General features: G+C 52.1%; 10 protein-coding genes across 10 annotated transcripts; 5 read left to right on the top strand and 5 right to left on the bottom strand.

Moving 5' to 3' along the window:
* Nucleotides 1–1,268: 1,268 nt before the first annotated feature.
* K460DRAFT_369220 (ribosomal protein S13) lies at nt 1,269–2,490 on the top strand. The gene is made up of 4 exons (XM_040933918.1): nt 1,269–1,348; nt 1,502–1,526; nt 1,867–2,072; nt 2,125–2,490. The coding sequence occupies exons 1-4, from the start codon at nt 1,345–1,347 to the stop codon at nt 2,355–2,357; spliced, it is 468 nt and encodes a 155-aa protein (XP_040786914.1). The 5' UTR covers nt 1,269–1,344; the 3' UTR covers nt 2,358–2,490.
* Nucleotides 2,491–3,380: 890 nt separating this feature from the next.
* Nucleotides 3,381–4,010, top strand: K460DRAFT_289132 (uncharacterized protein; the record flags this gene model as incomplete). Its single annotated transcript, XM_040929099.1, has 1 exon — nt 3,381–4,010. One exon carries the CDS (start codon nt 3,381–3,383, stop codon nt 4,008–4,010), a length of 630 nt encoding a protein of 209 aa, XP_040786915.1.
* Nucleotides 4,011–5,259: 1,249 nt separating this feature from the next.
* K460DRAFT_408643 (Shwachman-Bodian-diamond syndrome protein) lies at nt 5,260–6,238 on the bottom strand (the record flags this gene model as incomplete). The annotated part of the gene is made up of 2 exons (XM_040937182.1): nt 5,260–6,107; nt 6,166–6,238. The coding sequence occupies 2 exons, from the start codon at nt 6,236–6,238 to the stop codon at nt 5,260–5,262; spliced, it is 921 nt and encodes a 306-aa protein (XP_040786916.1).
* A 581-nt stretch (nt 6,239–6,819) lies between these two features.
* Nucleotides 6,820–8,509, top strand: K460DRAFT_357964 (carboxypeptidase Y-like protein A; the record flags this gene model as incomplete). The annotated part of the gene is made up of 2 exons (XM_040932073.1): nt 6,820–7,300; nt 7,353–8,509. The coding sequence occupies 2 exons, from the start codon at nt 6,820–6,822 to the stop codon at nt 8,507–8,509; spliced, it is 1,638 nt and encodes a 545-aa protein (XP_040786917.1).
* A 574-nt stretch (nt 8,510–9,083) lies between these two features.
* Nucleotides 9,084–11,360, bottom strand: K460DRAFT_357965 (uncharacterized protein; the record flags this gene model as incomplete). The annotated part of the gene is made up of 3 exons (XM_040932074.1): nt 9,084–9,867; nt 9,919–11,212; nt 11,264–11,360. 3 exons carry the CDS (start codon nt 11,358–11,360, stop codon nt 9,084–9,086), a joined length of 2,175 nt encoding a protein of 724 aa, XP_040786918.1.
* Nucleotides 11,361–12,670: 1,310 nt separating this feature from the next.
* Nucleotides 12,671–13,950, top strand: K460DRAFT_343641 (uncharacterized protein; the record flags this gene model as incomplete). The annotated part of the gene is made up of 4 exons (XM_040931225.1): nt 12,671–12,839; nt 12,887–12,988; nt 13,050–13,628; nt 13,690–13,950. Exons 1-4 carry the CDS (start codon nt 12,678–12,680, stop codon nt 13,948–13,950), a joined length of 1,104 nt encoding a protein of 367 aa, XP_040786919.1. The 5' UTR covers nt 12,671–12,677.
* An 899-nt stretch (nt 13,951–14,849) lies between these two features.
* K460DRAFT_379317 (MFS general substrate transporter) lies at nt 14,850–17,073 on the bottom strand (the record flags this gene model as incomplete). Its single annotated transcript, XM_040935155.1, has 8 exons — nt 14,850–15,440; nt 15,501–15,616; nt 15,691–16,021; nt 16,076–16,421; nt 16,477–16,501; nt 16,551–16,590; nt 16,647–16,903; nt 16,947–17,073. The coding sequence occupies 8 exons, from the start codon at nt 17,071–17,073 to the stop codon at nt 14,850–14,852; spliced, it is 1,833 nt and encodes a 610-aa protein (XP_040786920.1).
* Nucleotides 17,074–17,559: 486 nt separating this feature from the next.
* On the bottom strand, nt 17,560–18,378 carry K460DRAFT_419282 (Prefoldin, subunit 4). Its single transcript, XM_040937998.1, has 4 exons — nt 18,274–18,378; nt 18,084–18,218; nt 17,960–18,027; nt 17,560–17,881 (listed from the first exon to the last, which is right to left on the bottom strand). The coding sequence occupies exons 1-4, from the start codon at nt 18,286–18,288 to the stop codon at nt 17,689–17,691; spliced, it is 411 nt and encodes a 136-aa protein (XP_040786921.1). The 5' UTR covers nt 18,289–18,378; the 3' UTR covers nt 17,560–17,688.
* A 236-nt stretch (nt 18,379–18,614) lies between these two features.
* On the bottom strand, nt 18,615–22,495 carry K460DRAFT_343648 (uncharacterized protein). The gene is made up of 3 exons (XM_040931226.1): nt 22,264–22,495; nt 19,596–22,204; nt 18,615–19,543 (listed from the first exon to the last, which is right to left on the bottom strand). The coding sequence occupies exons 1-3, from the start codon at nt 22,409–22,411 to the stop codon at nt 18,746–18,748; spliced, it is 3,555 nt and encodes a 1,184-aa protein (XP_040786922.1). The 5' UTR covers nt 22,412–22,495; the 3' UTR covers nt 18,615–18,745.
* Nucleotides 22,496–22,740: 245 nt separating this feature from the next.
* Nucleotides 22,741–25,136, top strand: K460DRAFT_288102 (uncharacterized protein; the record flags this gene model as incomplete). The annotated part of the gene is made up of 4 exons (XM_040929022.1): nt 22,741–22,873; nt 22,924–23,091; nt 23,143–23,987; nt 24,033–25,136. 4 exons carry the CDS (start codon nt 22,741–22,743, stop codon nt 25,134–25,136), a joined length of 2,250 nt encoding a protein of 749 aa, XP_040786923.1.
* Nucleotides 25,137–25,466: the final 330 nt, after the last annotated feature.

The raw sequence follows: 25,466 nt of genomic DNA on the forward strand, positions 1-25,466 counted from the left end.
ATGCATTAGTCGAACCGGGAAGAGCGAAGAGGGGGATCACAAATAAAAAGAGCCAAAGATCGGAGACGAACTGGATGAGGTGGGTAGGGAACCGATGGGGCTATTAATGAGGCTGACGAACGACGATTGTGCGCTGCATTGCGCGCGGTCGACCATATGTTTTAACCGTCACAGCTTGGGGCGGCCGCTGTCAAACTAGTCATTAGGGAAATTTCCGCCTTCTTCCAGGCACCCAGGAAAACCGAAGTTGGAATGGTAAAAAAAATTGTTGAGGGAGAGAGTGGCGCAGTATGGCCAGGTGAGCTTCGCCTCCCATGGCACTGTGGAGGCTGTCGCTAATGGGGCTGGAAATGTTGCATCGTGATTCCGTAGCTATAGAAAAAAAAGTGACAAAAGGAGAAGCGATCAACAGGTTAAGGGCCAATTCTTGAAATTGGCTACGAAATAGGGAAAGGTACTGGGGCTGAAAAGCGCATGGGAGAACGAAAACGACAGAAAGGGGTGAGAACGAGCATACTCTGCCAGAGCGTGTGACCAGCGGGCAAAGCATTCGAAACGCACCGAATTAGTAGCCTACCATTGCAATTTTCCGCCGGTAGAAAAGAGGTCTGTCGCTGTGACGCTTGTCGCGCGACGAAGGAGTGCGGCTGAACCTTGAGTGCCAAAGACTACAGGCAGCAGTCTTGGCCATGACGCAACACCGTCCATGGGATCATTGCTATGCATGCCTCTGCTTGGGCTTGCGACACTGAGTGTTTGAACGATTCTAGTGGAGGGTGTTAAGATGCGTTACAATGCGCAAACATGTGCATGCAGCAGCACGGATCGCTATCGCTTGCACAGCCCAGTCCTCATGCAGGTGAAGTTTACTGGCAGATTGTGACAAAAGGAAAGAAAATGACGGTTGCAGCGGTTGTAGCGGTCCCAGGGACAGAAAAGCAATGAAATTGATAATAAGACGGGGTTTGGGGGGTGGCGGTACAGTTAATACGGTAACGCAAAGTGAAGAAGTAGGAGAGAACAACGCACGTCAGCACATGCCTCAGATACACTTCGAGGTCCCAAGCCACCACACAATACGTGCGAAGCCAGGCGAAGCTCTAGGAGAGTCTAAGACATATTACTCGTTCTGCGACCGTGATGAAAACGACTGAGGCCGATGGGTGTGATGATGGTTGGTTTGCTGGGGGTTCGGGCGTTGACAGATTTGGTTAGCGTAGTGGCCTCGGATAAACTAATCTCCCACGGAAGGCACACACCTTGGCACCTCATCGAAATTCGTCAACTCCAGGATCGCTAGAGCACCGACAACACCACATCGACGAGTCTCGACAAGCCGCCATCATGTGTGAGTACAACCCTCCTGGAGCCTTGAGTGTACAATATATGCGATCGACACGCTCTCTACGCTGAGAGTTCTGCAATCAGCCTGGGACGTTCGATCGCAATGGCGGAAATCGCAAGGAGCCTTCACCGAACAGACATGCTGACGTTGATATAGCGCTCGTCTCCGGAGAGAAGTCGAAGTACGTATCCATATGAAACTCGAAGGACACCCAGGCCCGCCATCGCGACTCCATATTACGCTGCAGTCTCCCCGATCCAAAACCATTCACAATCACGGTCCGCCCTCGAAGTCTGACAGCATGCTTGAGTGTTATTGTATGAGGGAGGCGTACGGTGGGCGTGGCTAAGAAGCGTTTTGTTGAAAGTGTACGAGTTGACCGGAAAATCGGCATGCTGTCCAGGACCGAAATGGTAGATGGTGGTTGTGAATGGCTTTGACAAAGGAGACTCGTATGGAAGCGCAATAGCAGCAATCTGGGTGCCACATTTGTCGGTCAGAACTATACTGACTCGCCGCAGCTTCCAATACATCATCCGTTTGTTGAACACGAACGTCGATGGCAAGCAGAAGGTCATGTACGCCTTGACCAAGATCAAGGGTGTCGGTCGCCGATACTCCAACTTGGTCTGCAAGAAGGCCGATGTCGATCTCGGCAAGCGCGCCGGTGACCTCACCTCCGAAGAGCTCGAGCGTATCGTCACCATCATCCAGAACCCCCTGCAGTGTACGCTCTCCCGACTTCGGCTACATGCATTCGGCTGGCTAACAATGCACAGACAAGATCCCCAGCTGGTTCCTCAACAGGCAGCGCGATATCGTCGATGGCAAGGACGGCCAAGTTCTGGCCAACGGTGTCGACAGCAAGCTCCGTGACGATCTCGAGCGCCTGAAGAAGATTCGCGCTCATCGTGGTCTCCGTCACTACTGGGGCCTCCGCGTCCGTGGCCAGCACTCAAAGACAACTGGTCGCCGCGGCCGAACCGTTGGTGTCTCCAAGAAGAAGGGTTAAAGGTTTTCGCTGGCGCTGGGCAGCTGGGGTCGGAACACGGCTTCTACGAAATGGGTGGTGCACTTACGGTGTTTATCGAACGGCTTTCATTGGCTTTCACGTTTACATTCATGCGGCTTTGCACGACATGGGGTAGGCAATGAAGGACCACGGTTAGGGTTGGCCAATTACAGCCTGTACCAAAAATCACACAATCAGATTCCGATTTTGTTCCATTCTCAACGTCCTACAATTTCCCTCTCAAAGTCTCGTTCTTGTCCACGCCTTTTTCTATTTCCCCCCTTGTGTGGCGGGGGGACCGGTCGCTGATTGGCGAAGATAGACATGGTTGCATGTGCGGCCATAGTCTACTCACCACGTCACACAATGCAGTTTGGTCCATGCCCCACGATGTTCCAAGGTCTCCTGACTTTGTCATGTTAGGTTGATAAGTCGGGACGGTCCGCTAACGGTATTCAGGGTGTCGCTGTAGCATGCTTATTCGTAGACAAGTCATCAAAGGGAGCACTACGCATCATTGTTCATTGTTCGTAACATCGCGAGCGGAACAGAAGTCCCTGTCCAGTTCTTTGACGCGCGCTTTACAAGCTACTACTTTGTACTTTACGCTTCTTGATCCGTGCATTGAGGTATTCCTCAACCTATCCCTTTTCGCTCATCAGCCGCCAAGTGTGGAGTGCGTTGTCTTCCACGCCTACTGCAGCTTCGAGCTCTCCCGACGACTGGCGTCTGCGGCATCAGCAGCGCTGAACCATTGGCATTCGTTCCCTTTCCCCGCGACATGCACTCTGTGGGACTCGGAAACCCTGTAATTTCCACCGTCGGATGGAAAGTCTGCGGCGTGGTTGCAGCATTGGTATGCAGGGCCAGCGAACAGGCCGCATGCACATAGGAGTCTGATTGATATAAGCCTTACTGCGGAGAAGGAGGGTACTCAGGTCTGGCTTCGAGGCCATTTGACATCACCTCTACTCTTATTTGATCTTCTGCGATATTTCATCGCAGCTACTTCTTCGCCACATCATGGCGACTACAATGGCACCGCCGAGGACTCCGTCACCAAAGGTCAGGATACGCGCGCAATCATTCGACTCGCCTTCTTCTCGCATGACTGTTACGCCCATCGACGAGTCGCCATGCTCAAAGTCGACGGGCGCGATCACGTCGCTCCCAAGGCACGATGCTATCAAGGCAGCTGAACAAAGAGCAATACAGCCAGTCAATGTGCTCCTGCCACTGCACACCAAGATGAGCGACGAATCGATCATGTCGGACGCCTCTTCATCCGCTGCCAGCTCGCCCACCGACTCTGAAGGAAACATGGACTTGTGCTCCGACTCGCCACTCCCATCGCCATGCGAGGCACGACAGCGTCCGCATCCCCTCACCTTCTGCCAGTCCATCTCGTACGATGGAGCATCGGCAGCAGTAGTAGAGCCGTCGTCACCCTTTCTCTACCAAGACACCAGCTACCCAATGTATTCGCCCTGGCTGGTGCGTGTGGTGCTCGACCTGTACGATGTGAGAGGCCTGGACTGGATGTCGATCGCGGAGCCGATTGCGAGGACTTGGGGCGTACAAACGTCCACTGCTGAAGTGCTAGATATCCTGAGTGGGAATGGGAGGGTGCACAACCGGCGGTGGTGGGACTAGACGCACGACAGCATGAATTTCATCCAGACGCCAATCGATCAATAACGCTAGACGGAGTCTGGGGGCATATCAGGACGCACAGCACAGGCAAGAGGTAACGGCGAACCGGTGGAGTAGCATGTTTCCTTTCCTTTTCGTTTCTTTTTCTGTTTCTGTTTTCTCGCTTCTCTGTTCTCAGGTTCGTTTCCTATCTTGCATGTTCTAGGCTGCGAGCGCATTTGCATGGTACCTAACGAAACACGACTAACGACTTTTTACGGACGTAAAACCGGCGCAGGAACGCATGATCTTGATAATGACTTATGATGATAAACTCTGAAATCTAACGACTAGTATCAATGTATGTAAAACTACACTTCCATCAGCAATATGACTACTATCTGTCCTATCTCATAACCGTAAAATGTCCTCCTACTATCAACAACAACTACTACACACCCTTCTACTCTCTAAAACTCCCAAACTCGCACAACACTCGGACACGGGACTTGAGATACAATGCGGTACATGCATTGTTCTGCAGCATCCTGCATCCTGCATGCAGCCGCAACCCTCAAGAAACAGCTGTCTCGCAGTGAGTGGCTCTCGTTGCACGCAGGTTAAACGCTACGAAGACGGGTGCGGGTGACACGGCATGGGGGACTGAATGGTGCAGAGTAATGTGCGCGGGTTATCGTGGTGCCACTTGGAGAGGCTCGTGAGATGGCATTGTGCAGGGGACAGGGTTTAGTTGAGGGTTGAGGGTTGGTGAAGGTTGATGCTTGCTTGAAAGGAATGATTGATGAGAATGTAGAGAGTGACATGGTTTTCACATGAGGTAAAAGATAGACTTGACAGTATGGTAATGGAGATTGAGAAGACGAGAAATGGAGATGGGGTAGGGAGGTTTCTTTTCTCTCTACTTAGTGAGCTATGCACTTTGCCGTGGTTGACAGTCAATGTATCTACAGGTATTCGGAACAGAGCCTATACGATGCTGGGATCTAGACATGCACCCTCTGATGGCACGGGATCGAGCGTGGGAGGTAATGAGCCCGAAGGTTGTCCGTGGACAACCTGAGAGCTGTGGGGCAAGGTGGCGAACGAGCGTCGGCCACGGTGTGAGGCCCTTTATCATCCATAGGACCTCGCGACTTCTGTGTGGGTACCTTTCGGGCTCACTCATCTATGTCGTCTCTTTCAGTCGGCATGCATCAGCACGTGAGACCGAGCGCGCTGCGCGTAGCTCGATCTCTCAACGTGTCACCACTCAGTCCTCGGCGCCCACGGCCATCTCCAGGACCTCGACGTTCCCACGGCCCTTGGTCTGGCCTTCGATGAGCTCGTTCAGCCCCTTGAATGCACCGGGCTCGACGAGACCCACAGCCTCCCACTCGGCGCCCAACGTGTCTTGACTCTCAATCTTCTCCATGAAGCCTAGTATCGCGTCCTTGATTGTGCCATGCGTCGCCTTGTCATCTCCACTTGCCTGTGCCTTGGGAGCGGTCTTGGTCGCTTGCTTGAGGACGGAGGTAGGACATGTGACGCGCAACTTCATCTGCATGCGGGCTACCGGTATCGGCTGATGTGCGATAAGGGCCTTCATGGCGAAGAGGGCTTGTGATTTTGACGACTTGGAAGTGACGATGCCCGTCCACTTGGGCAACTCCTTGGCCTTGGCCTTGTCTTCTCCATTCTCAGCGCCCTCAGCCTTGTCGGTCTTGTCGGATTTATCACCCTGCTGCGCTGCCGCCTGGCTACTTAGCTGATCCAAGGCCTTCTCAATCATACCTGACGTGTACACGCGCTTCGTCTTGGGATCGACGAGCTTTCCTGCCACGATGTCGATGACCTCATTCTTGGTGCGTTCGAGTTCTGCGTTGCGCTCCTTCTCTCCCACTTGGAGTTCACCGTTCTCCAATATGTCTTTTATTATCTCCTCGACTGACTTCTTGGGGAAGGCCTTCTCGAGATCAGACTTGGGCGCGACTTGGCCTTTGGAGACATTGAGGAAGACGACGTTTTCGATCTGCAGCACGTTGGACAGGTCTTTTTCGATCTTGTTGCGCCATTCGAGGACCTTGTTTTTGTAGCAGGCTACTTCAAAGCGCTTCTTTCCTGCCAGACATGTCAGTTGACGGCGTCTGGGGTGGGTTTGGTGGGGATGATGACGAACCTTTCTTCATGCGCACCAGCGAGACATTGGTGAGCTTGATTTGATTCGACGGTTGGATGATTCCGACGGGCATCTTGTATAGGATTTATGGGAGATATGTAGAAAGATTTTGTGGTGGGAGTGCAGTGTTGGATTCGCGATATAAAAGCTGGACGACATTTTGGTGGGGTGTATGACATGCCCGGCCATGGGTTGCTCACTCTGATTCACCCACGCGCTAGGCTGCTTGTGGTAGAGGTCAAGGCCATGGATGCAGGAACACTCCAGGCTTCATCAGAGCAGCCATGAATGGTCACCAGCTGACGATGCGCCACGGAATGTAGGCCTCACTTTCGATGCTTTGATCCCTTGACCTCCATCCATCCCAGATGCGTCAGGGCCATCCGCTATCATGAAACGCTAAGCCCTCGTGATACGGCGCTCGGACGGTCCAGCCACCTCCGATAAGCCGCCTCGTGCTGCGTCATCCACTCGTTGCCTGGGCAAGCCGCGCAGCCTCCACACGGAGCTCCCCATACCTCAACCATACACCCCGTCACCCGTCCCGTTTCTCTCTCCTCCATCATCTCTTGTGCTTCATTCATCGCTCTTAGAAGCACTCATCATCTCTCCCACAGCTAGCGCTTGAGCTCCGGAAGCTCAGCACCCTCCGCCATGAAGGTAGCTACCTCGGCGCTGCTCATAGGAGCTGCATCCGCCGCCGTTGCACCCCAGCAGCAGCAGCAGATCCTCAAGTTCCCAGACTCGTTCAGCGAGCTCAAGGCCAACTCATGGACAAAGCCGCTCAAAAACCTCGAGGAGAGCCTCAAGTCACTGACGGGCGAAGCCCGCGCCATCTGGGACGAAGTCGCCATGATGTACCCCGAGAGCTTTGAAAAGGCCTCCTTCTTCTCGCAGCCCAAGCCACACACCCGCAAGCACGACAGCGAGTGGGACCACGTTGTCAAGGGCGCTGACGTCCAGAGCGTCTGGGTCGAGAACGAGAACGGCGAGAAGGAGCGCGAGATTGACGGCAAGCTCGAGAACTACAACCTGAGGGTCAAGAAGGTCGACCCGAGTGTCCTTGGTGTCGACAAGGTCAAGCAGTACAGCGGTTACCTTGACGACGATGAGGAAGACAAGCACTTGTTCTACTGTGAGTACCTCACTAACCACCCTGATTCGCCACCGTAACTGACATGACTCAGGGTTCTTCGAATCGCGAAACGACCCCAAGAACGACCCCGTAGTGCTTTGGCTCAATGGCGGACCCGGCTGCTCGTCGCTGACCGGTCTGTTCATGGAGCTCGGCCCCGCCTCCATCACGAAGGACCAGAAGATCAAGCACAATCCCTATTCATGGAACAGCAACGCGTCCGTCATCTTCCTCGACCAGCCCGTCAATGTCGGATACTCATACTCGAGCGGCCAAGTCAGCAACACTGTCGCCGCGGGCAAGGACATCTACGCCCTGCTCACTCTCTTCTTCAAGCAGTTCCCCGAGTACGCTGAGCAGAGCTTCCACATCTCCGGCGAGTCATACGCAGGACACTACATTCCCGTCTTTGCCTCTGAGATTCTGTCCCACAAGAAGCGCAACATCAACCTTCAGTCCGTCCTCATCGGCAACGGTCTGACCGATGGCCTCACCCAGTACGAGTACTACCGCCCCATGGCTTGTGGTGAGGGTGGCTGGCCCGCCGTCCTCGACGAGAGCCAATGCCAGTCCATGGACAACGCCTACCCCCGCTGCGCTAGCCTCATCGAGAACTGCTACAGCTCCGAGTCGGTCTGGTCTTGCGTCCCTGCCTCCATCTACTGCAACAACGCCATGATTGGCCCTTACCAGCGCACTGGCCAAAACGTCTACGATGTGCGCAAGCCCTGCGGCGGCAACTCTCTCTGCTATGACGAGCTCGACTGGATACAGGGCTACCTCAACAAGAAGGACGTCATGAAGGCCCTCGGCGCAGAAGTCTCGTCCTACGAATCCTGCAACTTCGACATCAACCGCAACTTCCTGCTCCAGGGTGACTGGATGAAGCCCTTCCACCGCGTCGTTCCTAGTATTCTTGCCGAGATCCCCGTCTTGATCTACGCCGGTGATGCCGATTACATCTGCAACTGGCTCGGTAACAAGGCCTGGGCTGAAGCCCTCGAGTGGCCTGGTCACAAGGACTTCAAGGCCGCCAAGTTGGAGGACTTCAAGATCGACGGTGATGGCAAGACAGTTGGTCAAGTCAAGTCCAGTGGCAACTTTACCTTCCTGAAGATCCATGCTGGTGGCCACATGGTGCCGTATGACCAGCCCGAGGCGTCGCTTGAGATGCTTAATAGGTGGTTGGCTGGAGACTTCTGGGCCTAGAGGCTTCGAATTTGACTTGATGTCATAGTTTGATTGGCAGTGAAATTGACATGATGGGTTTCATAGGTTTGATGGCATAGTGAGCGGATGGGTATTCTTGCTTGCCTTGTATCATACAGTATCGCCTTCGTACTTTAGTCGCACCAAATGTAAAGAAATTGCAAATCATCGAATGTCTCTGCCGTGGTGTTGCTGACTAGGCTTTGTGGGTGTATTGCTAACTTCAATGTCGTTGCTTTGTCTGTATCGGCCTCAATCTACATTTTTGAACATTATCTTTATGCCTCTAGTCTTTGAGTTTCGCTACTTTTTATTAATTCTGTTCAATCTTTAAAAGATAGTTGAAGAACACAGCTGTTCAGTAGCTAATAATGAATAATAAAGTGGCTTCGAATATACAGTCCCCCTAATACTCGTATCCTAGAGAACAGTGAATTACCTATCCAACGAAACCGAAACGACAAGTGACCTAGTCTTGCCTACACTATACTATACAAATACAACACATATGATGCTCAACGGAAAGAAGGAGAAAAATTACATCAGGGGAATAGAGCACAATGACAAGATAAGATCAAGCAGCCCGCGAAACGATATGCGTGCCCCTAACAGTCTTCAAATCCTTCTGATAATCCTCCATGCGCGCAGCAAACATACGCACAAGATCCGCTACATTAGCATTAAACCCCACCCGCTCCGCCTCGCTCTGAAACGCAATCCCAAGCCAGTACATGTCGCGTACCACGACAGATTTCTCCCCGGGGGACTGCGCCTCAGCCCAGTGCTCGCCGACGGCAGCTAGATTCCAGCTCTTCAGGCCGTTGCGGGCGTAGAAGCGGCGGGCAAGCAGGGGCGTATTGCGCGCGCGCTCGAGGACGCTGATTGCGCAGGATCGTTTCGTACTGCTGCGGCAGTCGCAGCTGTTTGGCTCGATCTTTGTACGCTCGTCGAGTTCGATTACGAGGAAGGATAGGGGGTCTGTTGCGGCGGACGGTTTGAGGAAGAGGACGAGGAGCGGGGGTGCGGGTTGGGTTAGTTCTATGGCGTTGCGGGAGGAGCCTAGGGAGATTTGGTGCGTGTGGGCGCCGGACATGGTGCTTATGATGCTTGGTGCGGAAAGGGACTTGCTGCTACTGCTGCTGGATGGGTCTGGGCTGGATGTATCCGAGCCCGATCGTCCTGGCTCATAGCGTTCGTCTCGTGTTGAGCGGCGCCTCTCGTATGGTACTTTCTGCCAGAGCTGGAGATTGCCCACCTCCGCTAGAACAGGAGGCGTTCTCCGTGGTGTTGGTTTCGTACTATTACACTGACTAGGATATTCCTGTCCCTTGATCAACGATGTTACCGTGATGTTTTTCCTATTACGCGCAGTGAGTACTGGTTCAGAATAGAAGACTAGTCAAACAAACCTTTGCTTCACACATCGATATCCAGTGATCAGGTGCTGCAGTTTGAACAGGTCGCTTGTTGATTTGAATTCCGGCGTGACGCCGTTGATTCCGTCTCGTGAGCTTTGCAACTTCACCGTGCATGAGGGTGGATTCGAGCCTGGCTCTCCTGGGCTGGCGTATATGGGAACGAAGTACGCCCTGTTCAAATCAATATTGAGCTTTTGAACGATCCGTTCACTGGACACCGTGCCAGTAGACTCCGTGCTGGTGATAGTCGTATCCTCAATCCCTAAAGTTCCGTCGACGTTTCTCACCACACGGAGTGTGTGCGACTTCGAGTCAGGCAAGACTGGGATATCCAGAAGAACGCCTAGATGCGAGGTTTGCGATTGATCCTTGATGGGCTCCGCTCTTGGCCAGATCGCGAATGCTTCTTCTGGAAGTTGGAGGATAATTGACAACCTGGAACGCGCAACCTGACGGCTAGCAACTCGGCTGCATTCGGCTCTTAGTCGTCTATCCATCTCCCTAACGCATCTATCGTAAAGACCCCCTGGGTTGATGCGTTGGATCTTGGTCCAATCGTGACTCCCTCGGATCTTGTCCATGATCCAAATGCTCTTCATAAGACGTAGATACGACATGGAATCCCCGTCTTGTGAAATACCATTGAAGTGGTAGAAGAAGGCCTCCAGCCCATCCTTGACCGAAATTTGCGCCTCATGGACTGTGGCATCGTTGGCTGAAGAGGTTGACGAGGTTGACGAAAGGCGTCGTTGCGACTCCAATGTGAATCGCTCGCAAAGCTCAGTGGGAACCTCAAGATCTCGTTTGATGTGCAGAACCGGTGTCTCACTGACTGGATCTCGCCCGGATATGAGCAGGTGTTTCAGCTCTTGTAGTAACTCTGCGATGTCTTGATGTTGCTCTTTGTGCAAGTTCCTCAACTGGGTTTGTACGTGAATATTGAAAGGGTCAAGCACAAGACCAATTTTGGTACTGTGAAAAGCCAATCGCTCGGTCAATCGTACGATTTGGGGGTCGATGTTGATGTTGTAGATGATATTAGTGATGAACCCATTCTTTTGACGGAACTTGTCATCATCGTTGAGCAATTGACGACACTCTTCCAGCGTCAATCGAAAATTGCCAATGATCTCTGTAAGCGATGTTGTATCGTATATTTTAGGACCAAAGGCGCTGATTGTGTCGGCCTCTAAGCTGCCATTCGCTGTCTCTACGATAGATGCGATGGTGGTGAGGTTCGAGTGGAGTCGAAAGAGCGCGTCGCCAAACTCAAGGTAACGTTGCGCTAGGCGGATAAGGTTAGTAGACAAACATTGTGGGGTTCAAGCAGACGAACGCAATGACTTCTCCTTGGTAAAACCTTTCTCATATATGCTCCAAGACAGTTTGATCGCTGAACCTACCAACCCCACGATGCCGAGGTCGAGTGGCATGTCAACGGTGATTCTGGTCTGGTCGTCGCCAGAGCACCCAGGCGGCCACGAGACGTCCGCTCCTTAAAGGATGAGCAGTACAGCGACGTCAGCCTGTGAACATTATCATAGATTCATAAATGCACGGCTGTTTTTCAATCTCCTTTTCTCTGCTTATCTGGGGGCGGTGTTTCGTGGGTAATCCACAGCCCCCAATGGATGCCTCAGCCTTACGCCTCCATGCAGAGTGGCCGGCCATGATGGCCTATTCCGAACATAATGCAGACTTCACGTTTCAGAAAACGAGCGTCCTTCAACTCGCAGGCTCCACGGAACAGACCTGCTTTCTGACGGGCAATAGCCCCGCAAGCCATAATCTTTGGATGTGTTCTTCCTGCAGACGTGAAGGAGGTGGCATAGCAGGTTGAGTGGTGGGAGCCCTGCACGGCTCAGGGAAGCTTTCGCAGCACGGCCCGTGCTTACCTATTCAAAATATTAAAGCCAGACTGTCTGCACATGGTCGGTTAAAAGTAGCTCATCAATAATCTACATCTTCAAGAACGTAGAGTTTGAATGCGACTTCGTACAATGGACGACTCAAGCAGTATAAAGTCATCCGACAGCAGTCTCAATCTAGATGAAGAGGATCGCCGGTATCTGGAGGCATTGACAGACAGAGATCACGTTGCCACAAAGAACACCAGACATCCCCTCGGACTATTCTCTGTAGTGGCCTTCATTCTACAGCAAGTAATTGGTACGTATCGCTGAATATCAAAAGAACACCTACTGAGATATCTCTTTAGGCACAGGGATATTTCGCACTCCTTGGACAGCGATACAAGCAACAGAAAGCGTAGGCATTACGCTTCTGTTCTGGGCCTTCGGAGCGCTCTCTGCATCTGCCGGCACAGTCCTCTACATTGAGTTCGGGCTAACAACACCTCGACATCTGATCAATGGGAAGGTTGAACCAGTAGTCCGTAACGGAGGGGATTTGAATTATGTAAGGCTTGCGAGTCCATTCTGCAGGCGTAGCTTACCAGTGGTTAGGTCAACTACCTCATAAAGCGACCGAAGTTCTTCGTCCTATCGTTCTACGCTGTCAACTACGTTTTGCTAGCATCGAGTGCAGCCAACGCTCTCTCTTTCGGCGACGACGTCATTGGCGGACAAGGCACTGATCGCGGTGCAGGAAAGGATGCCGCTGCACGAGGCCTAGCGATACTGACTGTATCGATTCCATGCTTCTTGCATGCGTTCACTCGCCGTGGCGGAATTTTGCTCAATAACATCATTGTTGTGGTAAAAGTCGCGATCCTATGTACTTTCCCCGTCATGGCCATCTGCGTTCTAAGTGGAGTCGCCAATACGAATCATGCGGAAGAGAACTTGAACATCTCGAAATCTTTTTCGCACGCCCATTCGAACATTGACAGCTATACTCAAGGCATCTTGGCTGTCTTCTACGCATATAGTGGATACAATCAAGCCAACTACGTAAGTCATTCTGTCCGCTGGCAAGCCAAAGACTTACCAGACATCAGGTTCTCTGCGAGATCGACAGACCGCGAAAGAACTTTGTTAGAGGCATCATAATTGCTGTCGGGATGATATGTGTGCTGTACATGCTAGTCAATCTGAGCTATGTAAGTGATCTATTACGTTTACTTGGCCTATGATCAAAACATCTCTAACACGCACTACCAGATGATTGTTGTCACGAAAGAGCAACAGCTTCAAGCAGCAGATGTAGCGCTTGCCTTTCTAACCAACGTTGTGGGCGTAAAGTATGCGGCCAAGATTCTAGTCACCTTCACCACTATCAGCAGCTTCGGCAACATTCTCGGCATGACATTCACACTGTCCAGAGTAAAGCAAGAGATAGCCAAAGAAGGAGTGATTCCCTTTGCCAAATTCTTCGGCGAAAATCGCACCCTGTTCCAACGCTATCGGAACAAAGATGAGTTCAACCAGCCCGAGCCAACTCCCATCGGCGCCTTGTTTCTTCACTGGCTCTGCGCCGTGTTGTTGATTCTCATCACGTGGCCACTGAAGCCGTCGTCTGCATACAGGATCCTCGCAAACCTCTATGTCTATCTCGTCGATGTGGTCCCTAGCTTCATCATGGCGGTCGGCATGCTTTATCTTCGCTTCTTCACCAACTGGGCCGCCAAATCGCCTCTGCCTTCGTGGTTGAGCTTAACGGCAGCTTTTGTCTACGCTATCACCAATGGCTTTCCTCTCGTTGCGGTTTGGATCCCTCCGTTTCGCACCTCCGACATGGATGTTCGTGACATCATCCCCGGACTTCCCTGGTATATGACTGGCCTACCGAGCTCAGCTCAAGGCGGGGTTGGTGGTGCCTTCAATGATGACTGGCCTACTCTCGTGGGTCTTGCTTGCTTGCTGCGTTTTGTATTGGGTTTCATTCAGGTTCCTCTTGCCTCGGATTGGGGCACGGAAGGGGAAGGAATTCGTAGTCGAGAGAGAGCCTGTGTTTCGAACTCAGAATGGCGAGAGAGTGCAATGGCATGAGATTGTTCTACACAGTTGGGTCGTCAAGTCGGAGCCAGAGAAGAGAACAGGGTATATTCTAGAGGATATATGAGCGCATTACATGTTGTTATTCTTACGTATTCGCCCAGTAACGCAACTAGGGGGTAGAACTGCTCTTCAAGTACAGCCAGGGTTTCAGGAGCAGTCGTCGGGAAAATAGATTCTTCTAGATTAGTATGCAAGGAGCGCAGACTCGGGGTAGCTGACTACGCGGGTCTATCGAAATTTGGAACAGGTTAGCACGCTTACTTCCAGGAATTACCATTTAATATAAACCATATGAAGGTCAAGCAGATCTCCTGCAGAAATGTCTCCTTCCGTGATTGTAGGAGCTTGTCCGCCCTATGATAGGGGCTCCTTTGTCTATTCTCAAGTTTACACGCAACAACCATGGAAAATGCTTTCATGCCTATATAAACACTGCCGCCCGCTTTCTCTACTTCCTATCCTCCCGCCAATTTTGAATACTAGCCACCCTCACTCTTACCTTTACCATGCAATTCAGCACCCCTTCATTCCTCTTCCTAGCCTTCGCCTTCCTCGGCACATGTACGCCCCTCGCCAATGAACACCCCAACAACATGCTCAGCCGCGACTGCCTAGACTGCAACGCCCGAGTCATCACTTGCAAGAAGGTAAATCAACTCTGGCCCCTTAGTGCCAACACCTGAGACAGTTTTCGTTTTGCAGACCAAGTTATTTAGTCAATCACAGAATTGTAGTCCGGTCACTACGGCTTGCCACAACAGGTGCGCGTGTGAGGTTGCGGCTGGCGAGTACTGTCGTGAGCATTGTAGGATTAGCTGTCTTGCTTGAAAAGAGAGAGAGAGCAAAAACTATGTAGACGAGGCGGGGCGAGGCGTTGGGACACAGTCACAATTCACTCCACCTAGCTACCTCGTAGTCTCAACTTGGCTTGCCTGAACTTCGTCTTATCTAACCCGATCTACTCTACACATGCTCCTTCCCCTTCATCTCATATGGCTCGACCCTAACTTCCTTCTCCCGTTGCCCCCTCCTCTCCTTCTCCCTCCTCTCAAGCTCTTCCTCTTTCTTTGCTTTTAGATACTGGCAAAACTTACTCCGTTCCTTCATCTTGGCCCCAAACCTCAAAAACACAAAGGGCACTACACACAGCACCAGACTGAAGAAGCCCAGCAAACTAGTCGCCCACGCTACTCCCAGGGCTCTGTACATTGGTTTGGCAGCGAACGGCAGCACTGCACCAAACGAAGAACGCGAAAGCGATCCGGCTGCCATGGCGGATGCGGCAAAAACTTCATACGCATCGACGAGGTAGTTCAAGAGAGCCATGAAGAGGCACAGATATCCCATGCCGAAGAGGATCCCGGCGAGCGCAGGAACGATCCAGTGTATGCTTTCTTTTGCGGTCCAGCCGAGCCAGAAGGAAGATATTACAAAGAAGGGGCCGGCTATGCAGGCAAGCGGGAGGCGGTGCATTTCTTCACTTTGGGACCAAGGCTTGTTTGTGCGCTGGGCGCGCGCGAAAATCGAGTCCCAGGAGAGGTACATGGCCGCGGACTGTACGCAAAGACAAACACGTTAGTTTAGGTCTAGCATCTGTATGAGAATTATACATACGATTGCAGCGCCGACCCCGATAGGCAGGAAGGTTAAACCTGTTTCGCCAGCGTTGAAGTGGTAGATCCCCGAAAAGATGATGGGATATGACTGGAGATAGATATAGAATATCGCATCTATAGTGTCACGTTAACTCTACTTCTTTCTTTTCCCCAACGACATCATTTTGTTAACCGGAAATAAAACTTACAAGCATAGCTCAAATATAAACATGTAAACAGCACCAATGGCTCGAAGAAAATCATTCTCAGCGGCCTAGTCAAGACCACAGTCACAATGTGATTAATATCTGTCTTCTCCAACTCCAGGGGCGCAACGATGCTTTCATCCCCAGTCTCTTTGCGTAACCGTATCGCGCGGCGCTTAAGAATGGTAGGTCCGTAGGTTTCAGGGAAGAAGAAGAACAAGGGCCAGGACGCGCCGGCGAAGATGGCACCAACCCAAAAGGCCCAGCTCCAGGACACGACGGATATGAAGCCAGCGGCTGGGGGTCCTAGGATGGGACCGAACATTGTTGATGCCTACAAGGGGTGTTAGATCGCACGGTACGTGGCCAGACTGATGGAAGGACTTACCATGAATATCGCCATGCTCCTGCCCCGACTAACAGGATTATGATAGACATCGGCACAAATCCCTCCAACAACACTAATGGCGCAACTCCCTCCGATGCCTACCAGTAACCTGAAAACTACCAACGCAGCGAAATTCGGCGCCACGGCAGATGCGATGGAGAAGATGGTGAGCATTGCGAAAGAGTATATCATAACGCCCTTGCGACCGTAGGATTCGGACATTGGACCCCAGATCATCGGGCCGCACACGTAACCAACGAGGTACATGGATGTTGGGAGGATTAGCATATACTCATTGTACTGGTTGAAGTGGCGCGACATGGGTGCTACTGCTCCGGCTGCTAGACTGTAGAAACTAAGCTTGGAGGGTTGAATCGTTTTGGATTGGTGAGACGACTTACGAAGAGTTCATGGTGCTGTTCATGACTATAACATGTCTTAGCATCTAGGTTGGAAAGGGTAGTTATGTGCTTACCGCTCATGATCGCAACAAAGAGGGCGTATATCTTTTTCCACTGTGAACACAATAAGCCTATTACCATACATATTAGGGGCAGCCGAGGTCACTTACACGACTCCAGTTGTCCGGATTCTCGGGGTCTCCATCTTCGAATCGAAGGATGCGTCGTTCTTGCGATCCATCATCCTGTCTGCTTGACGTATCTGAGCTGGATCCTGCTCTCGATGGCGAGTCTAGCGTGGACGGCGTCGGCGATGCTATTTTCTCGATCTCGTCTTCTTTCTCAAAGTCTAAAGGTATGTCGCCATCCTTCTTAAGGCTTTGTATCCGGTCTGTACGACAGCTTTGCTCTGCGGCTATACCATTCTCTCAACGATTCTGATAACAGCAAATAATTTGCCATATACTTACTCCGAATTCTCTGGCTCCTGGATGTGACACTCCGCACGAGCGCCACTGGGGTGGTGATGACCTCTTGACCAGGGCCCAGCCGTTGCTGCTCCCGGGAATAAGTCCTCTCTAAATCCGCGCTTTCCATTGTGCCGATGACGCACTCGCTAATTTGTCAGGAACTTCGGCTCAAACTTTGGAATGAAAGAGATTAGTAGAACATGCATACGAAGAAATGAAGAGCGAGTTGTGAATGAAGGGTTTGGAATGAGGTGCTAACCCCGCGGTTCTGCTTAGATATCCAAGGGCGGGCTAAATAGCGTCGCCTCCATACTAGAAGAGGATGATGCGAATCATTGACGTGGACTTAGCGTGCCTCTTTGAACTTGAGGAGCCGGTTATTTGCTAAAAGAAGGCGTGACAGGTGCGGTGCGGCTGCACGACAGACATGGTGCTGTCGGGCGTAGTCCGATATTGACTCCGAACGGCATTCCGAAGCGTCATCAGTGGCTGCAACTGGTGATGAGTTGCGGTGTAACTGAACGCGCTGTTTTATAAATTAATCTTCGTTCAGCTGAAAACAGGCGAGACGAAACAATCCGTTCAAGTCGCCAAACAGCAGTAGACAACTCTGCCCGGTAAATGCATTGAGTCGAAAAGTGACTTGGAGATGAACTGAGTAGTCGATTTGGTTATTCTGTGAGAGATCTCGATGCCACATAATCCGAAATCCGAACACCGATGCTGTATCATCGCAGGAGCTCTAAGTCTCGAGGTTGATACTGCGACCGAAACGCCCGTACAACGCCTTCTTTAGCTCGCCCATCTCTTCTTGGACACCCTCAAGCTTCGACTTGAGCGCATCTACCTCGCCATCGATAGTCCCTGTTGATGCCTCAAGCAATTCAAGGACCTGTGGTTGCGGTAATGAGACGAAACAGTCCCCAACCTTGTATCTGTATCTCACCTCAGCATGTACTCGGCAGCGCATCGGAGCGCCTAGACCACTATGAGAAATGATAAGCTATACTTACGGTACTTTCTCCTCCTCATCAACGAGCTCCAGCTCCATCGAGATCTCTTCGAGGTCTTCCTTCTCCTTCTATGCGCAACTGTCAGTCAAAGCTAGTGCTTACAAAGTGATTTGTGAATACATACGATTTTCGTCTTTAATTCTTCTTCAAGTATCTCCTCTTTTTGATGCAGCGAGCTAAATCGATTGATCTTCTCTTGGTCCTCGCGGCGCACTTCCATGTCTTCGCCTCCCGCCGAGGCTTCTTCCTCTTTCGTGAGCTGCCGTTCCGTTAGCGCCTTCCCAGCACAGCGAGCAAAAATTGCTACTACCCACCATGCGACGCTGCATCTTATCGTTCTCAATGTGGCGATAAATTTCAGTAGTCGTGACAAAAGACAGAGAGTTTCGGGAATGAAAAGTGAGTGGAGTGACTGTCGCTGGTGTTGTTGGATAGGTGGTCGTGGCTCGTCAGGTATACAAGCCGAACTGCCAAGACAAGATCAAGGCAGGTCCAACCACACACTTGACAGAACCAAGAAAAAAAGAAAACGCATCTACGCGCTATTGCTGACCTGGGGAGGTAATTTGAGGCGGGATGTTCGTGATGCTATTAAATCTTCCAAGAGAACAACTAAGATGCAGCGGAGTAATGGTAATCGAAGTGAACAAAGTGGGTGAAGTCGTTATCTCCCTTATATTGTCAGGAACGCATTACGGGATAGGCCTGTCGATTGTGAATTATTGCATTATGTACATCATATACCATGTGCTCCTTCTCGCGCCATGATTCCATCTATCTGATTCCTCATGCCACTCTCTCGAAACTCGGCCCTAGCCCCTCCTTCTTTTCTACCAACTCATTACTCATTTGACTATTCTGCGCATCACTAAGCGCTCTCACAATGCTGCTCTCCGCCTTCTCCCGCACCAACCTCCTCAGGCTATTGATCAAGTATCCCGAGAAAACGTCTACGCTCCACCCATCTGGAAGCGTACTGAGTACGTCCGCAATTTCGAACCACCCTCCAAATCGCTCCAGAAGTTCGCCCGTCCGCTCAACACGCTGTGACAGGTCGTCAATGTGTAGGAATTCCTGCAAAAGGTAGTTGAGGAGGCGTGACTGCTCCTCGTGACTAGGGTGTTCGGACTGCGGGACGGGAAGATTGCCCGTAGTTATGGGGCGGAAGATGGAGCTGTAGCCATATAGACAGTATGAGATCGCTGTGTTGAAGTCACCAAGGCCATGTGTGAGTAACTTCAACGCCTCTTGATGTCTCTCCTGCCTCCCGTTCAGGATGATCATCTCAGGCACCAACTCCTGCTCATACGGCTGGAGCCTTTCCAAAATCGCTCTAACATCGTAGGATGATGTAGCGGGCCGGTTATCTCCAAGAAGTTGTAGTAGGCGAAGTCGGGCTTGCCACCACTCAGCTGGGACGGCGTTGTCGGTGATGAAGGAGTGGTATGTGGGTTTAGGGGGCTGGAGGATGCGGTATGTTTCATAAGTCTGTGAGAGCGTATCTCGCGATTCGGGGTGATTTTCGAGTTCGGTGATGACGGTATCGAGGTAATATGCAATAAGCTCATTGACATATTGCGTGTGCTACATTCGGTATCAGCGGTTGGAATAGAGTCAATGTTTTGGGCAGACATACCTTCTTGCCAAAGACGAGATATTCCAAGTACTCTTTGACCGCACCCGGAGCTTTCTCCCTAAGTAAAGCAACAGCTCGTGTAGGCTCGAACTTGACTCTACTCTGATCGTCCGCAAAGATCTGAACGCCCAGTTTAGGATTGCGATTCGCTAACCACGCACCGTACTCTTCAACGAGCGAAGGATCTCGGATTCTTGCCAGATATTCTCGCACTCTCTGCTCCCCATCCACGAGCTCACCGCCTCTGTCTTCTTCGCCCTCCACAATTCGTCTCCAGGTCGCAAGCACCTTGGCTGCTTTCACTGACGCTTTGCAATTACTTTGATATAAGCGGCTAAGCAAGAATAGCCGCTTGAACTTTTCCAGCAACTCAACGGCGCGTTCAAAGCATTCTACTTCTTTGTCCACTAATTCATTGAGTTCCGTTCGGTGGGTTCCTGGACTCGAGGCTCCCTTGGGACTATTTTGGTCCAAAAGCAGTAGAATGTGTAGCAGGGCAGCGTCGACTGTGCGGAAAACATACGGATCATTTGTTACACTTGCCATACCCTTCTTCCGCTTCCAGAACTGAAGATATCTCTTCACGAAACGAAGCAGATTGTCGCCGAATGGTCCATTAACGTTGGTGGGCATGGCCGAGAGATCATTCTGCTGCAAGAATTGTTCGACAAGTGTCGTAATGCCACCTGATATTTGGATTCCCTCTGGCCCTTGCACCACCTCCTGATTCAAGGTCGGTAGTAGACTCAGCACAACTCGTGGGTCCATTTCGCCCTCAACGAGGGCTTGCTCTGTAATGCGCTTTTCGTTCTCAAAGATGATGATGTTGGTCTTGGTGCGTAGAATCACGTCCATGAAGAGCAATAGCGACGCCTTTTGACGAATGTAAATAAGACTGAGGTATTCCGATTCGTTACGTGGCTCTTGTCCGCGTATATCTCCAAGGATTCTCTCCAAGAGACTCCGATTAGGCTGAATCCGCGTTCCGCCTCCAGTTCGAGTGTACTGTGCTTCTTCGATACGGGAATCTAAGCGAGTCACCAACGGGTTTCGGACGGTCCACCAAATTTGATCCCCAGCCCAGATGACGGTCTGTGCCTGTAGCTTAGATAGGCGCTCAGTGAATTCGCGGTCCGCCCTCGCTTGAGAGGTTAGCGTTTGGGTGGCCTCCTGTGCTGCATCTGCTGACGGAGCAAGCTGTAACCGCTGTATTGATAGTTTCGACCCGATCTCAGGTAGAACGAGTTCGTAGGGTTGCACAACAGTGCGCATACCCAAGGGTGCTGATATGTGAGTGCCGTCGTCTCGTGTTGTAACGCCTAGCGAGGTGAGATTTAGCCACTCTTTCTCGGTTTCGCCGTCTCCAGGGTCCACGTCCCATCGCTGAATCTCAACACCATACGAAGTCTCCTCACCGTCTTCTCGATGAACAACAGCTAGGACATAGCCTTCATCGGCGTCCATGTCTGGGCCCATCGATGCTGATAAGTCTATGCCTGAACCATCCACAACTATGACATCTGGGTAACTGCTGAATTGGATGCTCCCTCTGCACATGTCGCCGTCTAGATTTACAAACATACCAACACCTGGCTCAGAGGGTGTAGTTCCGACAGTGAGTAAGAATTCGTTGGGAGTCGGTGACGCAATATGTGGTCTAAGGGGAACAAACGGTGGTGGTTGTGACGGTGGAGGTTCTTCGACCTGAGGTGTGGCATCCTCTGGATGCGGCGGCAAAGGCTTGTCCGGCGAGGCGGCGCCGCTTCGAGTGTGGCTAGATGCTCTCTCCGGCAGCTCTCCGCGCTTGAGTGGTCGAGCAGGAGATCGTGCTGGCGCGGGTGACATATCTCTCGAAAGTGATTCAGGTACGTCGAATCCATATCTTTGTGCAGGACTAGATGTCCTAGACGGGGGACCCCCGAAGCCCAGAACATTCAAGCTTGTGCTCCGACTATGACCACGCTGTTCATCTTGACCTCGGGGCAGCATACTTGCCGAAGAAGCGCTTCTTGAAGGCGGTTGTGATACGCTTGCGAGGGTCTCAGCAGCTCCACCCACGTCACCGACGTCTGGATCCAATGACGATATCGGAAACAGACCAATCTTCTGCTGGTGCACGACGTCCAGCAGCGCATAAGAGTGCGCATCAGCGGCACATGAGAATGTGTCTCGTCGAACAGATACCAGACAGCCGCCATACTCGATCGCTTTGAGGGCTCGAGGCGGAGAGTTTTCGGATATCTGAACGAGTCGCAGCCTCTTCTTCAATCCGATGACGACCACTACGCCATCTCCAGCGGAGCCGTCCTCTTCTTCATTCAGGTCCACTCCGCCAACCCATAGGCATGATATTGGCTTGAAGGAGGAGTCGGGGCTCAGCTCAGGAAGCGAGTAGATTGAGAGGGTGTTGTTGCATAGAACGCATGCTTTGTTGATTTTGGGCAGCAGTAAGATCTGCTGCACACCGGGTCCCGTGCTGTCGCTATGCGGAGGGTTGAGTCTTGAGGCGATTATGGCTGTAGGCTCTTCAGAGGGGTCATTGGGCTCGGGGGGTAGTAGGACGAAGTGGAGGATTTCGGCGGCCGAAGTACCAACATAGAGGTTGCCGTCTGAAGTCGATTAGCCAGAAGGACCAGATACATGATAGATGCTGTTTCCAGATACGTACTCGATACTTCGACACATGTTATGCGCACATGGGCGGAGGAGCCGTCAGCGGACAGCGGCAGGTCGGATACAAGCTTGCGGAGGATATAAGGGCCATGCTGCGGCGGCGGGCGGGTCGTCAATTGCGACGGGGAAGCTGCTTCTGCCATTGTTCAAAAGCACTACCGGCGCCATGACTGGCTATGGCCGCGATACGTGGAGAATGGACATGGCGGGAACCGGTGTTGTCGCTGTGGTACCTGGCCTGGGGAGCTAATGTTGCCTGTTCCCCACCAATAGGCGATGCTGGGACGCCGCACCCTCCCCAGCTTGGTGATGTTGAAAGCTGTCGACATACGTAACCAACCCAAACACAGGGCATTCGACGCGCAGTGAGCATTTACGAAAAACAGCGGCAGATAGTCGAGTCTTGGGCGCGCTGCTTAGCTATCAACATACACGCTCGTCTTTGCGTCTCACCACTCAGTCAGGAGCAGCCATGGAGGGCGGAGTGGACCTGGAGGAACGAGGCTCACTGGACGCGGTGCCGGACAGAGAGGACCAGACGGCAGAGGATACAGCAGAGTCTGGCGAAGAGAACAAATTCCAGAAGGCCATCGGAGCATGGAGGAGTACGATTGCCGTCAGCGGAACACGTACGAGTAGGCTGACCATGCGCCAGACATCGACCTCACCACGCTCATCCCGCAACTGGATACCGTTGCCTCAGACCTCGTCGCACACCAACGAGACACGCTCACACAACGGAAGGACCTCGCACAGAAGACGAAGGACTTCAGGAAGCTCGACGATGCAAGCAAGCTCACTGATATCAAGGCACTCTTGAAGTGTACGTATACATGTATGAACTCGACAGCGCTATGCTAAGTCACATATGCAGCATACCAAAACTTCATTGATCTCATATCGAATCAGTCCAAGGCCGTACAAGCTGCCTTCTTCCAGGTCTACTCCCCGCTGTCAGAAGCGCCCGACCCATACCCGCTTCTCGAAGCCTCCGTCGACTCCCTCGTAACCGCCGAAGAGATCGTACCGAAACTCACCTCCGAGAACGAGCGACTGCAAAAGTCTGTAGTGAGTCTAACCACGCAACTTGACGATTCCGACAAGAAGCTCGAGGAGGAACGGACTGCGCGCCAAGGCCTCGAAGATAGCCGGGACAGCAAGATCAAGGATATTGAGTCGACATGGTCGGCAGTGCTTAGCGAAAAGCAGGGCAACTGGGAAGCCAAGGAGAAAGGCCTAGAAGAAAAAGTAGAAAGTCAAGACCGACTGCTGAAGGAGCTAAAGGCTAGCTATGAGGTCTCGCAACGACAAGGCAGGGGAGAGGAGGGCGAAGCAACGAGCGGCTCAGGTGCTACAGCTGCGGAACTCGAGATCGTCAGCTCGGAACTAGAGAGGACGAGCCATCGTCTCGCTGAAATCGAAGCGCGGAACGAACAACTGCGCCTGGAGTTGGCTCAGACCGCCTCAGCACAAGCACAGTATGTCGCTGTTGAAGACGACCCATCTTTCCTCAGACTGCGGTCCGAGAACTCTTCACTGCTGCGGAAGCTTGAGCGTGCGCGCTTCGAGAAGGATTCGGACCGGACTCGCCTGGAGACAGAGACTCGAAGCCTGGAGCGCGAAATCAAGTCTCTCAAGAGCGAGAAGGAGGCATTGCGTGAAAAGGTTCATAAATGGGGTGACTATGAGAACGTGAAACAGGAACTGGAAGTCTTGAAGGTAAGTCACGCACTATAACCATTAAAACTGCCCTAACTGGAACAGTCAATTGAATTCGCAACCGGTGATGACGACGATGAGGCCACCGAGTTCGCCCTCTCACAGAACGGCGCCGCTGGCAAAGGCAAGGGCGAGACATTAGAACAGTTACTTCTCGCAAGAAACAAGAAGCTGAGCAACGAGCTCACCGTTCTTCGAGTGTCACATCAAGACCTCCAAAGCCGCCTTGAGGCCCTCCAAGACGAGCTCTCAAATACCAACATGGACTTGGAGAAGTCTAGACAACTCAACGAAACTCTCGAGGCCGATCTCGAGAAAGTGCAACAAGAAGCCACTAATGCCTTTGATCCGTCGGGCGCGTCGGTAGCAGGCACCTATGTATCCCGCTATCCCCAATCTTCTTTCGGGGGTGGGCGCCGTGGAAGGTCATCACCCACATCCTCCATCATCTCCGGCTTCGATAACTCACAAGCCCCAACCCTCGCATCGCTCCGTGCCGGTGGTGGCGAGCCTGTAGGAGGTGGCTCGGGCATCCTCCCCATGGTCACAGCACAGCGCGACCGCTTCAAGAAGCGCAACTCGGAACTCGAAGCCGACCTGCAGAAACTGCATTCAACCGTCTCAGCCCTCCGTTCGGAAATTGGCGCGCTACAAAAGGATAACCTGGACCTCTACGAGAAGACGAGATACGTGTCATCCTACAACGCGCATAGTAGGGGCCCGGCCTCATCGGCGTCTGCATATGGCGCGAATCCGAATCCCTCGACCATCAACGTGGGAGACGGTGGTGGAGGTGGTGGGGCAGTCGATAAATACCAAGCAAAGTACGAATCCAATCTCTCGCCCTTTGCCGCCTTCCGAGGCCGCGAGTCGGCGCGTGCGATGAAACGGATGCATCTCTTCGAACGCATAGTCTTACGCGTCACCAAATTCGTCCTCCAGACGCGCACGAGCCGGAACATCTTCGCGGCGTATCTGTTCGGACTGCACTTTATGGTGTTTTATATGTTATTCTCGTATGAGAGTGGGCAGATGGGTGGTGTTAGCAGTGCGATCGTGGGCGCCGCGGCACCTGGTGGGCCGATAGCTGCTGGAGCCGACGACCCTACTATCTGGCAGAAAGAGGGCTTTGAGACGGCAGCGTCGTAGCTCAAGGTAGGGTAGAGGCCAAGAGGATGGGAGGGTGGCTAGGTCATGTACTATTATGGTGTTCTTGAGCGATCATGGCGAGACTTGGATGCATTTCACATCTTCAACACGCGCGCGAGGTTGTACCTTGTGGGCGCTTAGGACTTTAATTCTAGTTTGCTGTCGCTGCTAGTGAGACTATGGTGTCTTCATCTTCCTTCTCAATATTCTCACAAGTCTTGCTCCAGGCAATCGAGTACGAGATTGATAATATCCTACCTTATATCAGTCTACTATTTCCCAGAATATCTCTCTCTAAGCGCCTTGTGCTCGCTTGAAGCAATGCATCCG

This window comes from Cucurbitaria berberidis, assembly GCF_010015615.1.
Source record: "Cucurbitaria berberidis CBS 394.84 unplaced genomic scaffold K460scaffold_4, whole genome shotgun sequence".
In the NCBI taxonomy this organism is placed as follows: Eukaryota; Fungi; Ascomycota; class Dothideomycetes; order Pleosporales; family Cucurbitariaceae; genus Cucurbitaria; species Cucurbitaria berberidis.